The 24568-nt window shown below is 39.6% G+C and overlaps 1 protein-coding gene across 1 annotated transcript in view; it reads left to right on the top strand.

Annotated features, from left to right (window-relative positions):
* MAN2A1 (mannosidase alpha class 2A member 1) overlaps nucleotides 1–3566 on the top strand; it is a 165861-nt gene extending 162295 nt beyond the window's left edge. The window contains exon 22 of the mRNA XM_019450524.2: nucleotides 766–3566. Coding sequence (XP_019306069.2) covers nucleotides 766–918 — 153 coding nt within the window. The 3' untranslated portion in view covers nucleotides 919–3566. The remainder of the gene's footprint in view (nucleotides 1–765) is intronic.
* Nucleotides 3567–24568: the final 21002 nt, after the last annotated feature.

Here is a 24568-nt window from a genome sequence, read left to right as displayed (position 1 = left end):
ACCCTACAAATTAGGATGTGCGTAGGATCTGAAAAGAAAAGAAAATATGGTAGGGGGTTAAAATCCACTTAAGCAGATAAGCTTCTCCATTTCTTGTACCATGCCTTATATGGAGTTGGTGTGAAGAAAGCACTGATTTTTTTTTTTTTCATTATGTTTATACTTTACCTTATTACTGATGACATAAGTATATTTGGTGTGAGCATTTGTATTTACACATTAAGACATCAAGTCTTAAGGGGATTTACCATCCGGAGATACCTATTAGGATAACCTGCTTGGGGTGAGGGTAGCACTTTCCCAGTAGTCTTCCCACCCTGAAAATGGGACTTGCTGACCTGATGCACGTCCCTTGTAGTGGGCCTGTGTCCTTTCTCTCAGCTCTTTTGGAACAGGAAGAACTACACTGTTAGGTGTTAAGTGTTGAGTAAAAGAGGATACAGATGTTTTTAAAGCTTGCTGGCCCATAGATGTTTTTTTTTTTTCTTTTATTGAAAAAGTGCTCCCTGCACATGATAAATTCTCAAGAAATACAGAAGAGGACTGGAGAACGAACTGCCCTCTCCTCGCTTCTGGGATGGTCTGTGTGTCCAAACATGCACAGGAGTATTGAATCTCCTTCCCCTTCCCCTTTTAATCATTAAAAGGAATCTTTAAATGCAATTTCACTCTCATACTGTTTTCCACTGAATATATAGATGAGCTACTAATCTTTCTTCAAAGTAGACCTAACTGTGCAACTTTTTTTTATCGTTTACTTTCTAGATTTTGGTACAGAAGCTTTTTAACATGTTCACGGTCTCAAGTCTTATACCTTCCTCGTTATCCTTGATGCATTCACCTCCAGATGCCCGAAATATAAGTGAGATCAGTTTGAGTCCCATGGAAATCAGCACATTCCGAATCCAGTTGAGATGAACCTGGCTTTCAAATTTGGATTGGGAAGCATTGTCTTTTATACACTTCTTGGTTTGACGTGCAATAAGGAAGCACATTATTTTAGCTTCTGGCTACTGTGAGAACATGAATTCTGTGATTATTACTATTTTTTTTTACCAGTACAGAAAGAAAAAAAAGAAAGCCATGCTATAGCCAATGTTTTTTTTTTTTAAAGTTCCATCCATGAACCACCACCATCCAGTATGAATTGATGCAACAACAAATGAAGATATGTCTAAAACAGCCTCTCAACAGATTGTATCTCAGGTTAAATGCTAACTAATTATATCTGTGTTGGGGGTTGTGAAGAGGTTGCTATAAGTATTCATGTTGCCGATCCTTCATTAGTTTTACAACAATGCCCATTTTCACCAAAATGGAACAAAAAACTGGTGAGTAATAGCTAATGGCCAAAACGGTTGCAATCATTCATACACATTAGAAAATTTTCGTGTATTGAAATATGTGGCAAAGTGCAATCCATCAACCCTTATGATACGTATACAGAGTTGATCTTCATACCTTTTTCTAATGTACCACTTAACCCCTCCCTTCTCACCCTTTGTAAGTATTTCCAGAAATACCAGATTTTGAATCATTCAGTAGTAGAAAAGAGGCATATTTTCATTACTTGACAATGTGGGATAGGTGCAATTTATTCCATTGTCACTAAAATAGAAGAAGCAATTCCATAGGTACCATAACCTATTTTAGGTACCACAAGGTGTCTTTTTACACAGCTCATTTGAATACAGATGTTCTGAGAGGGGTTTTCTATTTTAAAAATAACCATATCAAAATAAATGTGCCTTATTTTTTTATAAGTCTTGTTAAATCCTTTGGTGTCCATATTCCTGTTAGGGGAAGGGGGGAAGGTGGAGGGGGCGGGGGAGAAGGTGGGTACTTTCTATGACACATAAAGTGTATCATTTTTGCCTGACTGACGATGCTGGCCACATTCTGATCTGTTTCATTAAATTTGTGGTGATGTTATTCTAAACATCTTGACTATTTGAATGTACTGAGATGTCAGAAAACAAGAAAAATACTGTTTATTAAAATATGCTGCTGCCAAGAAGACTGCAGCTCAAAGCAAGGATTTTGTAACCTGCAAAATCCATATGTGGTTTCCATTTCACAGGAGGTAACCCTATGGAAGAGAGAATGCTTTAAAAGGGACCCTGTTTTGAAACCCATTTATATGTAGCTCATCATGATTTATCTTATTAAAGAACATGTTTGTTCAGTGAATTCCAAATTTGTGTACATGCTAACCTCAAAGTGAAGTTCCAAGCCCATGTGCCATTACAATACTTTTGATAAAATTTATTTTGGGATCATTGCTAACGTGACATTAAAATAAAAGCCACACTAGCAACATTTAGCGTATTTGATTTTAAGATAGAAAGGATTCTTTGAGTATATACACTTTTGAAAACTCTCTTTGTGTTACCTAATAATTATCTGACTTTAAACTTCCTTTCACCTCCTGCCATCCCAACGTCATTATAGAGAAGTTAAAACCTACTTTCTGTTTCGCCGGGTAGTCTGATTATCATCTGGATTTTTTTTTTTTTTTAACCAAGATGCAGCTCCTAAGATTATTGTTAAGTTATGTGAAATTCATAAACTTTTTTCGCCTTTAATAACTAAGGAAACAATACTAGTGTTGATAAAGATATTACAAGGGAGTAATTTCATGCAATAAACGTGTACTGTATGTTTCCTTCCTCACTTTGGGGGATAAACAACTAAAAGAAAACAAAAACACCACTTCCTTTTTGTGGACATCTGCCAATGTTAGGATTGCTGGAAGCAAATCCCAGGAACAAGATCAGTGTTTGCGTTGCATCTTAAATGTACAACCTTCTTTGGGAGTTCACTGTGTTCTGTGGTTAAGTGGGTGTGCTTAATCGTTCTGGAAATTCTGATCAGTTGACATAAAAAATCTTGATGCAATAACTGTGGTTTTGCCACCCCTGGTTGGGTAAGATGGGTCTCTCCCACATCAGGCAGGCCTTCAGTGTGTGTTACCACCAGCCGTTCACAGGTAAAGCAGAAATTCTCTTTAAACCAGCAAGGTTCTGCTTTTTATTTTTAGAATAAATCATCAGGGATATGAACAGAGGATGCTTTTGCTTTGGGTTGTGGTCAAGAACTGATTAAATAATTCAGTGTCTCCAGCACCCACTAAAAACCACACACTTCAGTTGTGATCTCAGTGGCATATTTGTTTGCTTCAGTTTTATTACATTGGTTATCACAGTGTTCCGTTGGTCAAGTAGTTCATTCCTTTCTATGAGCTTTTTTTTTTTTTTTAATTTTAACTTGAGCTTATACCTGCCATGTTTGAGAACTCCACATCCTTGTTTTCTTCAAATACTGATTAAAATAAAATGCTATAAAACGTGTGGTGAATCGTTGTAATTACCTGCCCATGTCTTTGTTGTACTTGTGCCGAAATGTTTTTACATTCCTTTGTCTGGAAGAAAGTCTCTGCTTTCATTTTGATTATGTTGCTTACCTTGGAATCAAATAGGTTTTGATATTTTTCTCTTGGAAGATTTTATATCTTTTTGGGAATATGTAATATAAGATCTCTAATAAAAGATAAATCTTACCATGTACATGGTCCTCTAGAGTGGTTCTTCAGTCTTATTTTGTAAGCAACCTGTATGAATACATTTTGAGGGGAAGGATGGAGCAGTGAGGATCTATCTGTTCTTTGTTTCTTTAAGAACGAATCACTCTATCTTCAGCCCAATTCCAGTTAGAAAAGATAGTTTTAGAGAGCAAGTGGCAGAGAGGGGTGGTAGTGAGTTTCAAGTCTGGGTCAGGGGTCACCTCTGAGTGTGGAGTCTAGGAAACTTCTCAACAACATGGTACCTGTGGAGCTTTCTGAGCCAATTGGAGGGGCAGGTGCTGGTCAGATTCCATATGTTGCAAGATAAAAATGAGGAGAGTAAGACAACACATAAGCTAAGAAGTTCCTTGTGAGCTGATCCGGAAGGTAAAGTGGGTTGCAAGAGTGACATCTGGAGGCAGTCTGCCAGCTTGCTGGCCCCAATCAGCACCCAGTGTAGTAGCTTTCAGGGAGTCCCTTCAAAGCCAGGAGGTGGGAGAAGGTGAAGGATAAATATACGGGAAGTTCGTATGGTCAGCCAGGCACATGATACATGCTAACTGGGGGATTTGGACTTGTTTTGGGTGACGTTAGTAAAGAGGTTAATCAATTTGTAATATGTATGTGCCAAACTGTAAAAACTTAAAGAAATATTAATATCAATAAAATTTCATCAGCAGATAATGAAGATTCTTTGGCTCCATAATATTTGATTATCAACATGTCAAAATAATTTGAATATTAAAAGTGGTAGAGAAAATCTTAATTTAGGTAGGTCTATGCTCACACACCTTAGGGAACTTATTAAGTTCTTAGGGAACTTATCACTGAGTGGTTGAGGGGTAGCTCGAAGGGTTGTGGAGGAGGGTGAGCAAGGCCCATGTTGCTGCTGTGTGTCAAAGCGGAGCACAGATGCCTGAAGAGAGGTTGTAACAGACAAGACTCCCCTCAGTGTAGACCAGCTTAAGCAAAAACAAAATTTATTGTCCCCAGTAACTGATGGTCCAGAGTAGATGGAGAGCATTCCAAATACAGTCATAGCTAAGTATGAGATGACGTCACCCAGGATCTGTCTTTATCTCCTGGTTTTGCTTTTCTCTCAGTCATTCTCCTTTTGGGGCAAGGGCTGCACATTTGGGGGCAAAAATGGCTGGCAGCTGACGCAAAGATGCAGCTGAGTGGCCCCACTGTAAAGAGAGCACCTTTATCTAATTTTCCAGCAAATGTCCTGGCATTGATGTCATTTGCTGTCATTTGGCTCATATGCTAATGACTGTGGTGAGGGCAGAATTAGGGTCAAAGGAATCACATGGAATCACATGGGTGAGAAATAGACACCCGCTCTGGCTGCCAACCTGCTCCACCCCACTGCCACACACCCAGAGAAGATGGGATTCTACAACCAGAGAAAAGAGTGAGATACTTGAAATACTAGGCAGACAAAATACAGTAGAAATACACAGCAGAGAAAACCAAACATACAGATTTAAAGGAAGCATCACACCTAATTTCAGTTCTAGGAAGGTTCCATAGAAGAAGTAGACTTGAGATAGTTCTTAAAAGATGCGTTTGATTTTAACAGAGACAATGTGCGTGTCCCCATAAAAAGACCAGAATGAGGAAAGATGGTAACAGCAAGCATAGAGAACTAGACATAGTTTCTTCTGTCTGGAGCAGCGCCATCCAATAAAACTTTCTTTAATAATGGCAAGTTCTTTATAAATGCTCTGTCCAATATAACAGCCACTAGCCCCATGTGGCTTTTGAATATTTGAAATGTGGTAGTGCAACTAAGAAACTGAGTATCTTATTTTAGTTTAATTAAATGTAAATAGCAACATGTAGCCACTGTTTTTAGCACCGGTGTGGTGAACACGGTATGTAGAAGACAGCAATAGGAAAAACAACTAAATAAGTTAAGGTCACATTGTGCTAGAATCCAGCTGCTAGTGTCCTTCTCAGACTAGAAGCAGTGGCATCACCTGGAAACTTCCGTTAGAAGTTTCTGTTAGAAATGCAGAATCTCAGGGGGCGCTTGGGTGGTTCAGTCAGCTAAGTGTCCAGCTTCGGCTCAAGTCATGATCTCAAAGTTCTTGAGTTTGAGTCCCAAGTCTGGCTCTGTGCTGACAGCTGGGAGACTCGAGCCTGCTGGAGAATAACATATTCTGCTTCAGATTCTGTGTCTCCCTCTCTCTCTGGCCCTTCCCCACTCATGCTCTGCCTCTCTCTCTCTCTCAAAAGTAAACATTTTAAAAGTAAAAAAAAAAGAAAGAAAAGGAATACAGAATTTCAGGCCCCACCCCAGACCTGCTAAGTCACAATCTGCACTTTAAAAAGATCCCCAGAGGATTCACATACACACTAAAGCCTTGGCCCAGAACATTCCTCAGGAAGTAATTTCTCTATGCTCTTATCGAACATTTCTAAATAGCTCTTGACCGTAACTCCTATACCCTACAATGTCTAGGAAGCACCCCGTAAAACCTGTCCGCTTGTCCCACCGCCACCCAATTCTAAGCCATCTCCATGTGCATGGATTCTGCCTTTGCCTTATAACAGCTCTGTCTACTTCCGGTCCTGCCCCTTACATCGCTTTTATTTCACACAGAAGCCAAAAAGTAAAATTGGAAAAACTTCTTCCCTGTTGAAAATTGTGTTTCCTGTTACTACTTGGAATAACATATAAACTTTCACCATGGCCTAGAAGCCCTGCCTGGCTTGGTCCCTATCCTACTTCATCTCAACTTTGGGAAGGGGGAGGGATTTAAGAAGTCCTCTCCTGACCCCACTCAGCCTTATCTTCTACCACACCTCCTAACTGTTGTCTAGGTGTCTTATGGGTGTCTCACATGCCAAGATTATTCCTCTTGGAGGCTTTTTGCACTCGTCCCTTCTGCTTCAAAGTTGCTCTCAAATCTTCCCCTGGCAGGCACCTTATTATTCTGGTTTGCTTCAAGCATCCTCTTCTCAAGAATCTTCCTTGACCGGCCAACTTCTATCAGTCCCGCCTGCACACCCTCACTGAGTATTGTTATGACACTACTTCTTTTCTTTATAGAGCCAAACTTGAGATTTTAGTTTGCCTTCCTCCCTGGATCATAAGCTCTCCTGAGGGCAAGAGCCCCAGCATTTCTTCAGCACTGCATCCACAGAACAGCAGGGGCTCAGAAAATATTTGTTCAATAAATAAATAAAGATACGTTTACCTCCAGGAAACGTTGTGAAATAAAAATTGTAATTTTCAGAATTACAATTTTTCAACAGCTCCTTACATCTTCATGTGTTCATGTCAGTTTCCTGCTCAAAAACCTTCAGGAAGGTCCTATTACCAGAAATTAAGGTATAGCCGTTTCAAGCTGCATTCCTGATCTCTCTGAAGGATGTGGCCTCCTTAGGGAAGATATTATAGTTGCTTAACAACCAGCCATTGCCCCTCTGCCTTCCTTGCTAATAAAACCCGGATTTTATTCATAATCAGATACTCATGAGCTTCAGGAGATGAATTGCTCTTGCTCTAAGTTAGTCATGATAATTTTCTTCTCCAGGCTGGATAATGAATTTAGGAATTGGTATGTGACACAATTTTGGCCAATGAACTATCATGGGAAGCCAACTGGGGACTCCTGGCAGAGGCCTCCTCTCTCTTCAGAAGGAGAGAGCATTGCCTTTAGAGGGCAATGTTTAAAGGCAGTATGGATGTCAGTGTTGATGCTGGAGCTCATGCAGCCATTTTGCAAGCCTATAGCAACAAGGCTGAGGACAAAAGTCAACTAGATGACCAAGTAAAAAATGAGTAGAGCCTGGGTCCCTGATGATGTTGAGCAGCTGAATGAACCCCCTCCAACCTTCTTGTTATGTGAAATAATGTCACTTTACTATTTAAACCATTTGGAGTTTACTGTTTTGTTATAAAGAGCTAAAAACATGTAAACTGATGCTTCTCACTGCTGCCCCAGTACCATGCTTTCTTGTTTAGATACTTTCCCAAATGGGTGCACTTGTACTTGAGCAACTAAGGCTCAATGGTAGTCAGTTCCTCAGAACACAGCCTCTTTGTCCCTACTGCTATCACAACCTTGCATATTTTGCTCAACATGTTTAATAAAACTGTGTCTAGTTATATTGTGTAGAGATTGTTTTTTAATTGTAAGGTGAGAAGAAGGGTTTTAAAAAATGCAAAGTGAATTCAGGATGTGTGTACTAGCAACATGCCTGAAGATTGCAGAGTTCCTTTGGCACATACAGTCAGTGTTTCATTCATTTCAAATGTGGGATTGGGGCCGGCTCCTGTGTAGCAAGATGAACCTTCCAAATGTCAAACAAAATCTGGAGGCAGAGGAGAAAAGGACCAAGGGGCTGGGGTGGGAGCAATGAGTCAGGGGCACTAGCTTCTTTGAAGTACGTCAGCTAACACTTGAAATATTTTAATATTTTTTTCCAAATATGTGCATATCATTGAAGGACTGTAAGTGAATTTCTGAATCTCCCAATAGGCAAAGGAGGGAAATTGGAATAGTGCTACTTAAAAGGGCATATTTTAAGGGCTTTGATGGAGCCTAGTGTTCTTGGCTCGTATGTTTCATATAGCTTTCCAATTTTTTTATTCACAGGCTTAGCCTTGGGGCTCATTTTCTGGTCCCAAATCTAAATAGCAATGCTAGCAAGCAAGATGTGTCCCTAGGGTCTGGGTATATAAAACATTCCATTAAACCAAATGGAGCCTTCATTGGTTGGCTTTCAAAACATGATCTCAAGTTGTGGTGAGGCCTTTGTTTAGGTCCGAAACTCCCCTCTGGAGCAGAAGATCACAGCACTTGCCTTTCTTGGAATGGATTTCCTTGTCACACGCAGAATTGAAATCATTTTGGGCCAGCTGTATGGAAGTGAGTTCTCATGAAAAACAATTTGACTCATTCCTCTGTCTTGCTAAATGGATTTTTTAAAGTGCAGTTAATAAGATTACTTTGAAGTTAGAATCTGTTTTCTTAGGTAAAATCTATGAATTCATCCTCATTGAATTTATGGAGCTCCCCTTAATAGAGTCTGAAGGTAATCGGTTTTAGATTTTGCACTGAGCTTTCAATAAACATTAACTGAAGTTGTCATTTGGGCAGGGTACCTATGCCAGGCTCTGAGGGAAGAGGATTTTAATAATCCTGCCCTATGGTCTAGTAAAGGAGAGAAGTCCTGTCTGGAGTCAAGATGCCACACGATCAGGGAGCAAGAGAGCCACATTAATGCTGGCTGCACAAATGATGGATATTTGGAGTACAGGGGAAGGAGACTTGGCTTCTTCCGGAAGAGGGAAGGCAGGGAGGTGGGAGGATCTGAGCTGAGCCTGGAAGGATATAAGTATATCACCAACTAGGTGTGGGAGCAGAGATGGCATGAAACCAACAGCACCAAAACAAGACATCTCAAATCTGGTGGAAGTTTTGTGAAGGGGAATTACTGGAAGTTAGGCTGGAAGTATTTTTGCTGAATCTAAAGACTCTCCATAATCTGTATCTAGGCTTTGGACTTGACCAAAGAAAATGGATATATGGTGTGCACATGACTATTGATCTGTAGGCACATTTAAGAATATGAAAGGCAGGAAGAATGTGTGTCATTATCAGGAAATTTTAATGTAACTTCACATAATTGCCAAAAGTGTGAAGAAAGGGACACCTATATTTCTGAATCTGTGGTTCTTTTATTGAGCCACTTGATACTGGATTAAGGCAGTTATGAATTGTATATTTCTTATTATGAACCTCTTGACTCCAGAGATCTGTAGTGACCACATGGTGAAGACTTCCAGTGCAATAGTATTGCCTTTTCCAAGCTTGGACAGAACAATTTTACAAGGCATTGCATTAGTCCACACTCAATCTACTCCAGGACTATCTCCTGGGTTTAATTTGTCAACCATAAATTCAGGAATATTTGTCACCTAGATAGGAGGTTAAAGAATTGATGAGACACATTATTAAATACTTTCAACTTTAAAAGGTTTAATATTTTAAAGTTTAGTAGATCCTTGTCATAATGCAATCTCTTGGGCCTGTGTCATTGAAATGTAATAATAATGAGGTTTTGTAATTCAGTGAAAAACTGCATAAGGTGAAAGAATAGCCCACCTTATCCTGAATCCCACCCTATTTGCATGAGGAGAGATGAGCAGGGTTTCAACAAAGTCCAAACCCCAGTAGCTTTAACAAGTTCCTATAGCTTTAACAAGGACAGCGAAAATGGAACTCTGTGGGGTAAAAATTTCAAATTAGAAGGAAATGCAAGGGGCAGGGTGGCACCAGTGAAAACGACTGGTCTTTGAAACTATGCACCTGGCTTCATTAAAATCTCTAGAAATAAACAATGAAAGTGAGAGCTGTTCAATATTTAAAAAGAAACTACCTATTCGAGCACCTGGTGTCAGGGAGCCAGGAGTCTGTAGGAGTTCAGAACTTGCCAGGGTTCCAAGTAGAAGACAAACTGTCTGTCTCAGGCATACAGAGGCCTGGGAGCTCAGAGTGTGATGTTACCATCTGTGTGATTGTCACAATCAGCTACCCAGTAATGTTCATAAAGCAGTGAGGGGCTCATGGCAGTGGGCACATTTTGGCTTTTCTGGAAGCCAGGGGAGAAGAAAGCAGCACTAAATGTTGATTCCTTTGTTTCTCTTCCTTTTTTGGAAGGTACGGCAAAAAGTAAAGCAGTGGTAATACAATAACAAAAGAAAAATAATAATTGCCAACATTTATCGAGTGTTATGTGCCAGGCACTGTGAACACATGACATACTTATGTCATTTAATCCTTACAACCAACCTATACAGCTATGCTATTATTATACCCATTTTACAGAATGGGAAAGTGAGGGTTAATGAAAGTGAACTCCAACCGTGGTCTATCTAGGGGTCTGAGAACTACAGTCCGCAGGCCAAAGCTAGCCTGCTGCATGTTTTTGTCAATAAAGTTTTATTAGAACATAGTGATGCTGTTTGTTTACGTACTTTCTATGGCTGCTGTATGACTACAAAGGCAGAGTTGAGGGGTTGTGACACAGACCATATAACCCCCAAAGCTGAACAATATTTACTAATGGTCCTTTAGAGAAATAATAGCCCTCTTGTCTATCTGACTATAGAGTCCACTTGATGTGGAATCCCGAGAGTTGTCACTCCAGGGAGTATTTTAGTTATAAAAGAGCATGGAAAATGCGGCAGCAGTAGAAGAAAGAGCAGTAGACTGGGAACCTGGAACTCTGGATTCTAGTCTGACCTCTGTCAAAAAGTGGCCATGGGACCTTGGAACGATCACTCTGCCTCCTAAGAAATCTTTTTTCTGATCTACTAATGAAAGCCACATTGCCAAGTTTCCAAATTAGAAGGTGTCCTAAACACTTTTTTTGGTTTTCAGGAAGCTATTTCACTGGTTCTCCATGGCAACTCTCACAGCCCTTGGCAAGTTGCCTTTTGAAGTCTTATTTCTCTATGTTTTGGTTATGGCACCTTTGAGTAGTTAGAAGTTTGGGGATGGAAATAGTACTATATGTTTGATGCAAAGACCTATTTTTGTTTTCTTTTTGTGAACACCAGTGTTTCCTTCCCCTGAAACAACCTAAGCCTGACGTTTTCTCTGGAGAGGTAGAAGCCTGAAGTTAAAGAGTAATATGAAAAATCCTGAAAGGATTATGTGAAAACCATTGAGTTTTACCCTATGAAGGAACATCCAAAACTCCTACACAGTATGGGCTTCAGATCAGTGCAGGTGCCTGTGGAACAGGAGATTCTTCCACTGAAGGACTAACAGAGCTGATCATTTTAGATCTCAAGAAATCTTAATCTTCGGCCTTCTATAGTTGAAATCAGTCCTGGTGTAGCTTTGCTCTGAAAGATTGAGGGAAAGGACTGTTTAGTAAAATACAGACTGCCCTTGTGAGAAGTGTCTGAGCTATCGCCTTATACAAAGAGGATTTGATGGGAAGGTTGATATTGGGACGTTGTCTTGTTCTATGATGCAACATGGTGGTTTGAAATAAGAAACGTGTTAGTTTGGTGATCCTGTCTTGACTCTTTTCTATTTAGAGTATAAAGATTTGGAGTGGGAGCCAGAAGAAGATAATTAAATGTAAGTCTTTGAATTCAACCTCAGTCAAGTTTGAGTCTGAGAGAAGCTATACGAATATTTTAGGAACAGCAAAATGTCAGAACTTCATGAGCATGATTTGAAAATGAACTTCCATGTGGCTAATATGAGCTGTGGCCTGTTGGGTCTCAAGCTGATATAACACTGCCTGTTCTGGGCTTGCTTTGTGTTCACCTCCTCTTATGATCCAAGGCATTTGAGGTCGGTCCAAGGTGGCTCCTAAAGAGAGATGTCTGTGTCCTTATTCCAGGAACCTGCAAATGTTACCTCATTTGGGGAAGGGGCCTTTGCAGAGGTAGTGAGATCACCCCGGATTATCTGGGTGAGCCCTAAATCTAATGACAAGTACCCTTATAAGAGACAGACTGGAAAACACAGTGAAAAGGAGGCCACATGACCCCAGAGGCAGAGACTGGAATGATGTGGCTGTAAGTCAAAATATGCCAACCGTTACCAAAAGCTGGCGGTGTCTACGAAGGGTTCTCCACTAGATCTGCAGAGGGAGTGTGGGCCTGTTGGTGCCTCGATTTCAGACTTCTGGCATCCACGACGGTGAAAGAATAGGTTTCTATTGTGTTAAGTTGCCCAGTTTGTGGTCATTTCTACAGCAGACCCAGAAAACTAGTATCGTTCTCAAAACACATTTATCTAAACCATCCTGCTGTCCTCTGGAGAAGTGTATGGGGGTTTCTCCAGTCTCCCCAGGATCCTGTCAGAGAATGAAAGGCTGCAGGATTACGTTGATTTGTGACAGACACGGTATTGGGGCAAGATGAGAAAGGCACAAAACTAGACAAGAACCCTTCAGTATTTGATTCATTTTGTGGGATTACTTACCCACTGGCAGTTTAGAATACACATTGGAATAAAAACAGGAAGATGTTTTCACTGATTTGCCACCATTTACCACAGAATGTTACTCATCTAGTTCTAATTTGAGTAAAGTCTTTTCAAGAGGAAATCGCTGGATACTTGTCAATAATAGAGAATATGAATAATTTTCACTTCTCAGGAACTTCTAATTTTTAGAGCACTTTTAATATGCAGACCAATTTGCACCCTCTCATCTCACAATAACTCTGTGAAGCAGGTCAGACAGGTATGATTATGGATCTTTCAAAGTTGTGCATCTTAACGCTGGAGAGCTAATGAAGGAAGCCACATTGGAAGGTTATTTTTCCAGATTCAATACCCTGCTCACCCACCTACCCCTTAGGGAATAACTGCACCTAACAGAGACTTGACAAACTGACACCATATTTACTTGGAAATGTCCTTGCACGAGAACAGACAAAAAAAAATTTTAGAAGAAAAATAGAGATTTTTCCTATCACATAACAAAACACACATATAAAATATATACATGTGTCCTACACAGAATATGATAAAGATTGCATTTCACATTGGGGGTAAGGAGGTAGACCATTAATAAATGGTGTTTATTTGGAGAAAAAATAAAATTGCATATCCACCTCAAAACGCATAAAAATAATTTGCATATGAAAGATTTAATTGCAAAAATCAAGACTAGAAATATAATAGAAGACGTACAGGAAAATATCTTAATCATTTGAGCGTAAAGAAGGCTTAATGCATAGTATGAACTTAAGAGCTAAAAAATTAGACAAATTTGATTATAAAAGCTAAAAATTGTATGGCAAAAGATGGCATCAATAAAGTTAAAAGAAAAAGAAAACAACATATAGTGGCGTTATTCGCAAATTTATTCAACACTTTTGGAGCTATTTATTCAATTATGGGCCAGACACTGTAGTCAGAGTTGGGAACAAAACACTGAATAAGGTAAGTGCATGCTTGACCTCACGAATTGAGTGAGGAATCCACACTGAACAACTACCTTTGAGTGTAATGAATATTATAAAGGTCAAGTCTGGATGCCATGGGAAAGGATGACACGGGTAAGTAGTGACAGACAAGAGTTAACATCTCTAATGTACAAAGGACTCATGGAAATCAATGAGAAAAATATTAGTATAGAAAAGTTGGAAATGGAGGGTGCCTGGGTGGCTCAATTAGTTGAGCATTTGACTCTTGATCTTGTCTCAGGTCACGATCTCACAGTCAGTGAGATGGAGCCCTGCACAGAGCTCTGCACTGACAGTGCAGAACCTGCTTGGGATTCTCTCTCTCCCTCTCTCACTGCCCCTCCCCAACTTGTGCGTGTGCTTTCAGTCTCTCAAAATAAATAAGCTTTAGAAAAAAAAAAAAAAAAGAAAAATTGACAATGTATATGCCATGGAAATTCCCAAATGAAGAATGAAAAGATAATTATCCTAATGAATAACCAAATATATGCAAATCAAAGGTAGATATAATGTTTTGCCCATCAGATTATGAAAGAATAAAGTGAGTTCATTAAAAACCGTTCATAATGAGATATAGAGGGATGGGCACTCTTGCATTCTTTGGTAGGAGTGTAAATTGTAGAAAATGTGATATGCGTATTAACATTTACTGTTTAGAAATCTGTTACCCGATCTAATATATTATGGACTGAACATACCTGTTCCTCCCAAAATTCATATTGAATTGAATTCATATTGAAGCCCTAATCCCATAATGTGATGGTTTTTGGAGACGGGGCCTTTGAGAAGTAATTAATGTTAGACGAGGTCAGGAGGGTGGAGCCCCATGATGGCATTAGTGCCTTCATAAAAAGAGACACCAGAGAGCTTGCTCTCTCTCCACAGACACACTCTGCAGAAACGCCATGTGAGGATATAGTGGTTATGCAGCAACCGATAGGGAGATTCTTACATGTAGATATGGTAATGTGTCATAAGATATTTTGTTCAGTAGGAATTGTAGTTCAATATGTATAGCATGATCCACTTATGTAAACAATGTATATAAAACATATATACGCGACAATTTATAAACTGCTACAGGGTGCCAAGTACTATGCTCAGCACTTAACATAGTTTATCTCAGTTTTTCCATATAATAGCCACATGTGGTAGGTAGTATCCCTATCCCTGTTTCACAGATAAAATATTGAGGGCTAAGAGGTTAATTTGTCTACTCACACTAAGTGGCCAAGCTGGAATGTGAATCCATGCTCTTAACCATTACAGTCTGCATAAACGTTCAAACGGGACAAATACCAACGGTTACTATTGTAAAATAGGGATGGGAATAGGAATGAAACTACATATGCCTTTAATTTTTTGATATTGTTTATTGTAATTATTGGTGATATGGCATTGTTGTTAAAAATTCAAAGGCATTTCTGTTTTTGGATGAAAAAGGGGGCACCTGTGTGGCTCAGTTGGTTAAGTGTCTAACTTGAGCTCAGGTCATGATCTCGTGAGTTTGAGACCCACATTGGGCTCTGTGCTGACAGCTCAGAGCCTGGAGCCCACCTTAGATTCTGTGCCTCGCTCTCTCTCTGCACCTCCCCTGCTTGCACTCTGTCTCTCTCTCTCTCTCTCTCAAAAATAAATAAAAACATTTGAAAAATTTAAAAAGAGAATGTATAATTCCTGACTTTTGCCTATCTGTGAGATAATGTCTACAGTCAGTGAACTGTTCATGTTGTCATATTAATGCAAAATACATTGAAAGCTATCATTTAGGATCATTTCTTAATTAATTAAGCTGTTATCAGAAAACCAATTCAGTTTATAAATGAGGGAAAGAAAGCTTTAATACAAATTATTTTTCTATAAAACTTGCAAGACAGAGAAAACTATAAAATGTCAAAACTTGGAGGGGTGCCTGGGTGGCTCAGTCAGTTAAGTGTCCAACTTGGGCTCAGGTCATGATCTCACAGTTCATGAGTTCGAGTCCTGTGGCGGGCTCTGTGCTGACAGCTCAGGGCCTGGAGCCTGCTTCTGATTCTGTGTCTCCCTCCCTTCAGCTCTTCCCCTGCTCACACTCTGTCTCTCTCTCAAAATAAATAAAGATTAAAAAAATTTTTTTAAATGTCAAAGCTTGGAGTAACCACCATAGAGTTCCCTAAGTTTGTATTATTCAAAGGGATACCATTTTCCTGCCATATCATTTGACAGACACAGTTGTGGCTTGGTGAAAACAGGTTTACAATGAAAAAAATTAGATTGAATTAACTTAAAAATTTGTATTTATATCTGGACCCTGTCCTTTTACTAGCTAGTTCATTAAATAACAAATTATTTACTCTCTTGGAACTTTACTTTCTTCATATTTAAAATGGGGATGTTAGTCCCTAACTTTCTGGGTTTACATATATTAAATCCTCTAATATGCCCAGCACATTGCCAACCACTTAGGTGCTTAATAAGCATTGACTATATATCTATAGAGATACAATTTAAACTCTCAAGTAGAGAGTTAAATTGGTCATCTCAGATTTTTCTGTCCTCAGCTACACTAGTCCAGAAGGAAGGTGGTTTTCTCCCACTCACTAGCACAAGCCAGCAACAGCACCATCCGGACTGGATGTTCATCACTATGGTAACAACCGTGGTCTCCCTGCTTCCTGCTCAGTGTTTATTCTCCCATTTTTCTCTCTTCTCAGAGCCAGACTCAGCATTATGGCTCCCAGTCAGAAGTCCTTTTCAAAAGAATAGACAAATTATAGCAAATGGAAATTGGACAGAATCTCTTTTTCCCTCAAAATAAGATGCTGCTATAGTACCTTTTTTTTTGGTAAAAGGAATCTAAATATGGTACTTCCATCCTTGTAACAACACTAGATTACTTTGTTTGATGGAAATATAAGCAGGAGGCAAGGTTTTTGATACTCACTTAATCCTAATGGATTTGCTGACTACTCTTTAAAGCTCTAACCTAGGAACATTCCATTGAAGGGACTATGAAAGTAAAGACACAGACACAGGAATGCAATCAGTAGATCCGACGGTCCATGGGTTGGGTGACTTTGTTGAAAAAGAAGGCTGACAGAGGTGAGGAGTGGGATATAAAACTGGAATGCCAGTTTGGGGCCATGTTGTCAAAGAATGGACACTACTAACCTTGTTAGTTTCTTGAAAGAAAGTCATCTCTCCTTGTACCAGATTTCTCCGTAATGATCTCTAGAGTACTTTACTCCCCATTTCTTTGATTCTAGCATCTTCAAGAGACCCTAAAGTAGGGAAACTCAATGATATTTGGTCTAAAGCAGTTTGCCATCTACGGCCCTAGATGCAATGGTTACATTTGCACAAATTATTTTCTTCTTAGCTTCCAGTTTCTGAGACGCAAATCTATCTAGATTATTGTTTTTACAGGGAAAATATTTTTGCAAACATTAAACTGACAATTTTTTCATTCCAAGAAATCATGTTGCTGTGTGGTTCTGCACTTATTAAATCAGTGGGCTTCATCATTTCACAGGAGGTTGGAACAGAGAAGTCATTTCTTGGCCTTCAGTGGGAAAACATATTTTTAAAAATTCACAGTGAGACCATAGTATTGAAATCGAGGCTTTGTTAGGAGGGAAAAAAGTTTGTTTAAATTTGCCAAAATTCCTTTTACAAATCAGATGCTAAGCCTAGGGACTCTGGGTCACAGAATTTTATTATAAGCCATAGGGTAAATGACTGATATATGTTTTAAGGGATGTTTCTACCTTACAGGAACAGAGGAAAACCTTCATATTTCTGAGGAGGTGGATGGGAGGAGAAAGGAGAAGAAATACACGTCATTAGACATGAATATCCCAGCAGTCTGGCCTCTTGGGGTTGTACTTTGTTGGATTATGTGGTGGAAACACGTTCCAGAACAGTGGGTTTATTCTAGCATATATTTCAGAGCATCCCCACAGTTGGCATGACACTACGTCTAACACGGTGCCAGACAGGAATTTAGAAATGGCTGAGGGAGGTGTCTAGAGGGCTGAGCTTTAGATATCACCCCATTTATTCATATCCTACCATATGCCTTATCCTTGCAGAGATGGGAAAGGAAAGAAGCAATGGACCAGAAGAGCCCTAACATCAGACTGAAGCCATTGTGGGGCGTTTGGGTGGCTTAGTCAGTTAAGTGTCTGTTGATTTTTGGCTCAAGTCATGATCTTGCAGTTCATGAGATCGAGCTCTGTGTTGGGCTCTGTGTTGACAGTATGGAGCTTGCTGAGATTCTCTCCTTCTCTCTCTGCTCCTATCCTGCTTGTGCGTTCTCTCTCTCTCCGTCTCAAAAGACATAAACTTTTTAAAAAGAAGGCATGTGTAAACATGTCACCTTATAACTAAGGCTGTGACTTCAGCAGAGGGAGCCAACATGGCATATGAAGGAACCCGGTGAGGAAAAGTATACTTCAATAGAAGCCACTATTGTCACATGGGCAGCGGATGAAACAAGTTACAGCACATCAGATACCAGCAAGGATCCAGGGGGACAGTACATGACCCTAAGGACATTTCATTTACAGTATGTGGTCACACACAAGTGACCACATCCAGCTTGAGCAGGATGAGGTAAAGGAAAGGGACCAGAACAATCCTTAGAAGAAGATCAAATTTTGAACTAAGACTGAGGCATTTTTAGATAGCAAATATATAGAGAATCAAGAAAGTTTATTTTTACTAAGTGTGTGTAACTTTTGAATGCTCTGTGTTCTTAACCTCACAGAGAACTTCTTGGAGGACTTCTGGTGGAGTAAATGTATATTTAGCCTTAAATAATAGAGAAAAAATAGCCACTCCTAATGGCTATAAGAATATAATAGAATTAGATTCAAAATCACAGCATCTCATGGGTAAGGGAGATTTTTTAGTTCAACCACCTAGTTAACCCATACCAGCAAAAAAATGAGCCTACCCATGTGCAGCCAGTAGACTGCTGTGATGTGCTTTGATGACTGGAATCCTTGTTATCCTACCCATTACCCAGTGAATACAGATTTCAAATAAAAATACATGTTATTTGTGCACACTAGTTTTTGTAAGGCATTGTGCATTCTGTGAAAGCTCAATAAATATTTGCAATAGACTGGAGCAAAAGAGGGTTAACTTGCAAGAGATCTTAGAGGTCATGTGTTTTAATGTTTCTTTGGGTAATCTTCATTGGAATCCCCTTAACTGTGTTCCAACTCAGATTCTTGGACCCTACCCTTTACTGAATCACAAATCTCTAGTGATGAACTTGGGGTCCGCAGTTTAAATAGCAGATTTGCTTTATGCCCTTCACACTACTGATCTATCCAATCTCTCATGTAACAGATGAGGAAACTGCAGTGCAAAACAAATGGCTTGGTCTGGATCACTGCACTGATTAGTGAAAAAGAGCCAAGATTTTATCTATTAACACTTGTCGACAGTTCATTAATGCAGGGAGTCAGTTTCTACACACAGTATGGAGAAAGAGGATGGAGAGGTGTTGGGGATCATTGCATAAGATGTACCAGGCTGTTTGATCTTGGCTTGTAGTCACTCGATGCTCTTTTCTTTCCTACACTCCACCTCCATGACTCTCTCCAAGCTGTTGTTCATATGGTAATCATTCCTATGGATGTGACAAGGTCAGTAAACTCTTCCAGCTTGGAGTTACATTCTCAGTCCAGTGATGCAAGAATTTGGATGATCAGCACATTTTAGTGATGAGGTTCTGGAAAAACTGACTTCTTACCCAGAACCACATACAACATTGTGTCATACTGGGAGAATGATTTCCTGTATTATATGGGAGGTACACGTGGACCCAGGATCAAGACCAGTTGTCCACCCACAAATGTCATTCCTTTCTTAATTTGAGAGATTGACCAGGAATGCTTATTCCATATCAATAGATTGTTTTTATTTAATTTTCCCCAAGAAAGGAAGTTAGGCTTTCAGTCCAGGGACAATTTCTTTTCAGACACAATTGCAGTGAACCAGTTGCTATCATCAGAGACCCCTTTAATTCCATTCTTCTGTTGTCCTAAATGCAATGCAGATTTTTGTCTTTATGTCTCCAGCAGGTATTCAGCCTTGCCTAATTCCACTTCCCCTCTGTAGGATGCATTCCCATTTCTAGAGTTGTTCTGCAGCTTGCTCTCACCTACCTGTTTATATGTTTATGTGCATTTTAATGTTATCATTTGTATTCAACAAATGACCTTTAAGGGACAATCATAAAGTAACTGATTTTTTTTTCTCTTATGACTACTATAGCAAACCCACTTCGAAGACTGGTTCTTTCTGTCCCCAGATGATACCACACACCAGAAAATAAAATACCCTTTCATGTGCAGAGTAGTGTCAATTCTGCCACCTGGATGTCTGTCCAGTCAAAACTCCAAGTTTATTGAAAGCTACAGTCTCTCTCCTCCTCCAGCTTTCACCTGGCAGGGCCCAAGATGTGAAGGTGAGCAGAATGTGATTGGCTTCCTTACTCTGCCAGCTCTTCTCTGCCTTCCTCCCCAACTCCCTGACAAGATAAGAGGGAAGGAGGAGAGGCAAGAACTGACATCAATTTGTGGCAGACATTTAAAGTTGACTTTGTCCTGGGACATTTTCCTGGGTTCTTTGGGACTGTCCATTGCTGGGAATCTCTCACCAAACTTTTTCTCAATGTGGGCACATGCTTTTGAGGACCAGTACGGCTTTCTCTCCCTGCTTCCTGGGTATCTTGTGATGCATCTCCATCTCTGGGTGTTCCATCTTCCCAAAATACAGCCCATTTTTCCTTTAGCCTCCTGTTAGCACCAAGCCTCAGCCACATAGTTAACCCATAGATTTCTCAGGCACTGGTTTCATGCTAGCCTGGTATCAGAGAGCACACTGAAGGTTCAACTTGTGGTCTACTTTATTCTCCCTCACTAGACTAGAAGACAGGAGAAAGCAACATTGACCACTCTCCCAACTGGGGGGTTGGAGAGGGTACAGTGTGCAGGAAGGGATGAGACATAGCACTGTGGTAAATCTCTAAAGAAATGTTTTTCTCTAATTGCTATTCTGCAGGTATTTAATTTCAACTGTTTTATATCCTTCTCTTTAAGTTTATTTATTTATTTTGAGAGAGAGAGACAGAGAGAGAGAGAGAGCATGCACATGGGGGAAAGGCAAAGAGAGAAGGAGAGAGACAATCCGACACAGGCTCCATGCTGTCAGCACAGAGCCCAACTTGGGTCTCAATCCCATGAACTGTGAGATCATGACCTGAGCCAAATCCAAGAGTTGGATCCTTAACCAACTGAGGCACCCAGGTGTTCCTCTTATACCCTCCTTTTGAGAAAGGCAAAGCTGGATTTGAACCACATGCATCACAATTCTTGCAGAGGTAGTCTTGTGCATCCTTTTAGAATCTGGGAATCCTTTCCAGCTATTGTCTTAGAGCTTAGCTTCAACTGAGGCTTTTACCTTCCTGTTGTGTTCAGTTAGAGACAGATCTGTGCAATTGACCAGAGGGTGGTGAGGAAATAACCTCTGAGGGTTATTCACCTCTCTCTTTCCTTATGTTTGGGGCCTTCTCCTCCCCTCTTCCACTTTTTTTTTTTTTTTTTTAATTTTTAACGTTTATTTATTTTTGAGAGACAGAGGCTTTCTCGCTTCGAGTAAACTCTGCCTGCTTGTAGGGACAGAGAGACACTGTTGTCTATTGCCTACGTAAGTGTGGTATCAAGCACTAAAAAAGATCATGCTGTGAACTCTTTTTGCCAGTTGTATTTCAGCTTGTGTGTACATATTTTTTTCCACTTCTTTACTTGCAATAGAAGAACAAACAAAGCCAACTAAAAGAAAATGACTTTGGAAAAAAAATTTTTTAATTAAAAAATGACTTTGGTAAAACAACACAAAGCAAGCATGGCCATTTTTTTTCAAACTAAGAATTTTTTGACGTATTTTGTTTACTGTTGAAAAGAAAATAATAGAAATAAATTAATATGATGTAGATGCAGAGCTAGGAAGATATTAAAATCAACACACTGCATTATATTGTTATCAATGATTTATTTGGCCATGTGACAAATGTTATAAATGTTTCAACTTTCCTCTAGACCCTAAAGAGAATGTTTCTTGTTCACATTAAACTAGTATACTTTGGAAAATAATTTGAATTTAAGAAGCTAAATATTTAGAACAATTTTGATTAGATTGTATATTAACGAGGGTTTATATATTCATCATTAGTAATTCCCAATCTAATATTGCCAATGAGGAAACTCTGAACAGCTGCCATCTAGAATTCTAAAATATCACTCGTTGATAAATGTGCAACATAAGCACCATAGCTCAACAAAATGAAGTGCAATTTTCTCTTCAGTCAGAGAAAAGAGCAAGTTCAAGATTAGTTATGCATTAAACAGTCCATTTGGGGAGGCTAATTAGAGAGAGAAGACCTTGAAATAGAAGTCATCAGAAAAAGCCAGCAGATGAGTCTTTTTGGAGACTTAATTTGTCCTTTGTCACAGACAAGAACACCTGTGAAAAGTGCAAGTTGCCCTCATTCAAACTCTGGTTATGAGGTTCAGAAGGTTTTCTAATCCTAGAGAAAAAAAAACAAAACAAAACAGTAGTGGTTCATGAGACTGTCTTTAGGGGTTCTGGTGCCTTTTCAGTTTCAGGTTTCCAAATCAGTATAACAGGCATACAAATTAAGTGCCCAAAAAAAGACTTGGGCACAAGAATTTGGATTGTTCTCTTTTCCCCAGGACTTTACAAGGACTGAGAATGAATAAGGCATATAGTGTTAATACAGTTACATTTTCAACAGGAAATCTAACATGTGAAAAAAAGTATCTGAATTCTATGCCATTTACATGCACTCAGATTAGTATAATTCTCACTCCAACCACATAACAATGCTCTGAAGCTGCCCCAGTTTAATGTCACATATTATTTTTTATAGTTCATTAATCAAAAACAAGAAAGAAGTAATTCTTGTGTAAGTTGTAATCACTTTAGTATCATTAATGTGCCAATTTCCTAGAAAACTCAGATGATATTTTTAAACAAATTTGTGTTAGATGATTAGTATCCAGAAGGTTTCTCAGTATTTTCACAAAAAAAGAGCAAGGGAAAAAAATATTTTTGAGAAGGGTAAGAGTGTCGATTGTCCATTATGAGGGATGTCTACCAGAATTAGTGATCGTTCCCATGAAATATCTCTGAGCAGACTGTCCCGGGCCTGTCTTTTCTATGGAATGGATAAAATGCCCTCAAGAAAAGACCAGAATCATAAATTAAGAGGTTTTTTTTTCCCCTTAGAGGCTGTTTTCTGAAGAGTTGGCAGCCCAGCCCTGAAGCAAGATAGGCCAGAAATTCAACTCTTAAACTTTATCAGTGTCAAAACCTCTCAGATGATCCATTAAAATCTAAGACCATGTATTTTCTCTTCAGAAAAACTATTTTATTGTAAAAAGACTAGTTTTGTTCTTCATGTGCAAGTAGCGAGGCCAAGGAAGGTCACTTGTGGTGATTGCATAATGAGGCTTAGTGAATGGCTGACCTCACCCACTCCTCTGAACTCAGAGTAGGAAGTGCTTAAAGGCCAGAGAATTACCTCTGGGTCATACCTTTCAGTGCTCTTTCACTTCCCCTCAAGTCTTCCTTACCTTTGTAGAGTAAGTATGTAGATCCCAAGGGGACAAAATATCCTATTGACCTAAATAGATTACTGCAAGTATAGGCTTCTTGGAAAAAAAGCTCCAAATCTCCTCAGTCTATGATCTCACCCTTGTGGATCACCTCATTCATATTTAATTCCCACAACCAGAGAAAATACTCAAACTGTTGAACAACTAATAAGGCACCTTTATGGATAATTCAAATGGCACCCTGGAATAATGTTGGAACAGGGTCCTGGAGGTCCCTCCACCTTTAGTTAGAAGATTATGGAGAAGGCAAATAAGGAGGCTTGGGGAACACTGTAGGGCCTGGGGCAGTGGTTATTTACCAACTTATATAGAAGAATTTCAATTTTTTTGTTTTGTTTTCTTTTTGAGAGTGAGAGCATGTGCATGCATGGAGGGGCAAAGGGAGAGGGAGAGAATCTTAAGCAGGCTCCACACCCAGGAGGTGGGGCTTGATCTCCTGAACCAATCCTGAGATAATGACCTGAGTGGAAATCAAGAATCAGTCCCTCAACCAACTGAGCCACCCAGGCACCTCAAGAATTTCAGTATTTTAACAGTCAATACAGCTGTATGAGTGTGATCTATCTGGATGGAAGCCCTGCTCACAGCACTATGAGGTAGAAATTACCATCTCTGTTTCATAGTCAAGGAAATGGAGACTCAGGAGGTTAAGTATTTTTGCCCCCGTCACTCAGCTAGAGGAAGACAGGGAGGAGGGTACCCAGTCTGGTAAGACTTTATGTGACGTTTCTCTTAGCTAGGCCGGCATTTATCAGCTCCTCAGTATCAAGTGTGATGTGAAAACAAGTTTAGATATGTCCTCGCCTCTCCCCCATTCTGGGAAGTTGGCCTGGCTGCAAGAAGACCAGGGAAGTGAGCTTCTACAAAGAAAAAGTGGTTTCTGTCCCACATCCGACCTCAAGAGGTGCAAGAGCCCATGGCCTTGTTCAGGCTGCATAAGACCCCACTCAGTGCGTTCCTGAGTAAGAGATGGAAACCTGAGGAACCTTCTATTCTGAGATTGTTTTAGGAACAGAAGGCTGAAATACAGTCCTCTCTCTTTTTTTTTTTTTAATATTTTATTTATTTTTGGAAAAGTGCAATCGGGGCAAGCGTTAGAGAGAGGAGGACAAAGGATCTGAAATGGGCTCTGTGCTGACAGGCTGACAGCAGTGAGCCAGATGCAGGCCCTGAACTTGCGAACCATGAGATCAAGACCTGAACTGAAGTCGGTCACTCGACCCACTGAGCCACCCCGGTGCCCCTGAAATACAGTCCTCTTACATGTAGTTTTTTCTCTTCTACTTTTCTCTCTGAAGATCAGTGAAGTATATGAAGGAAATAAATTTTCTTTTTTTCTTTTTTAAATTTCTTGAAATT

The sequence above is a fragment of the Panthera pardus genome, unplaced genomic scaffold (assembly GCF_024362965.1).
Source record: "Panthera pardus isolate Hobbes unplaced genomic scaffold, ASM2436296v1 HiC_scaffold_2, whole genome shotgun sequence".
Lineage (NCBI taxonomy): Eukaryota > Metazoa > Chordata > Mammalia > Carnivora > Felidae > Panthera > Panthera pardus.
Note: the sequence above shows the minus strand (reverse complement) of the source record. Positions and strands in the feature narration are given on the sequence as shown.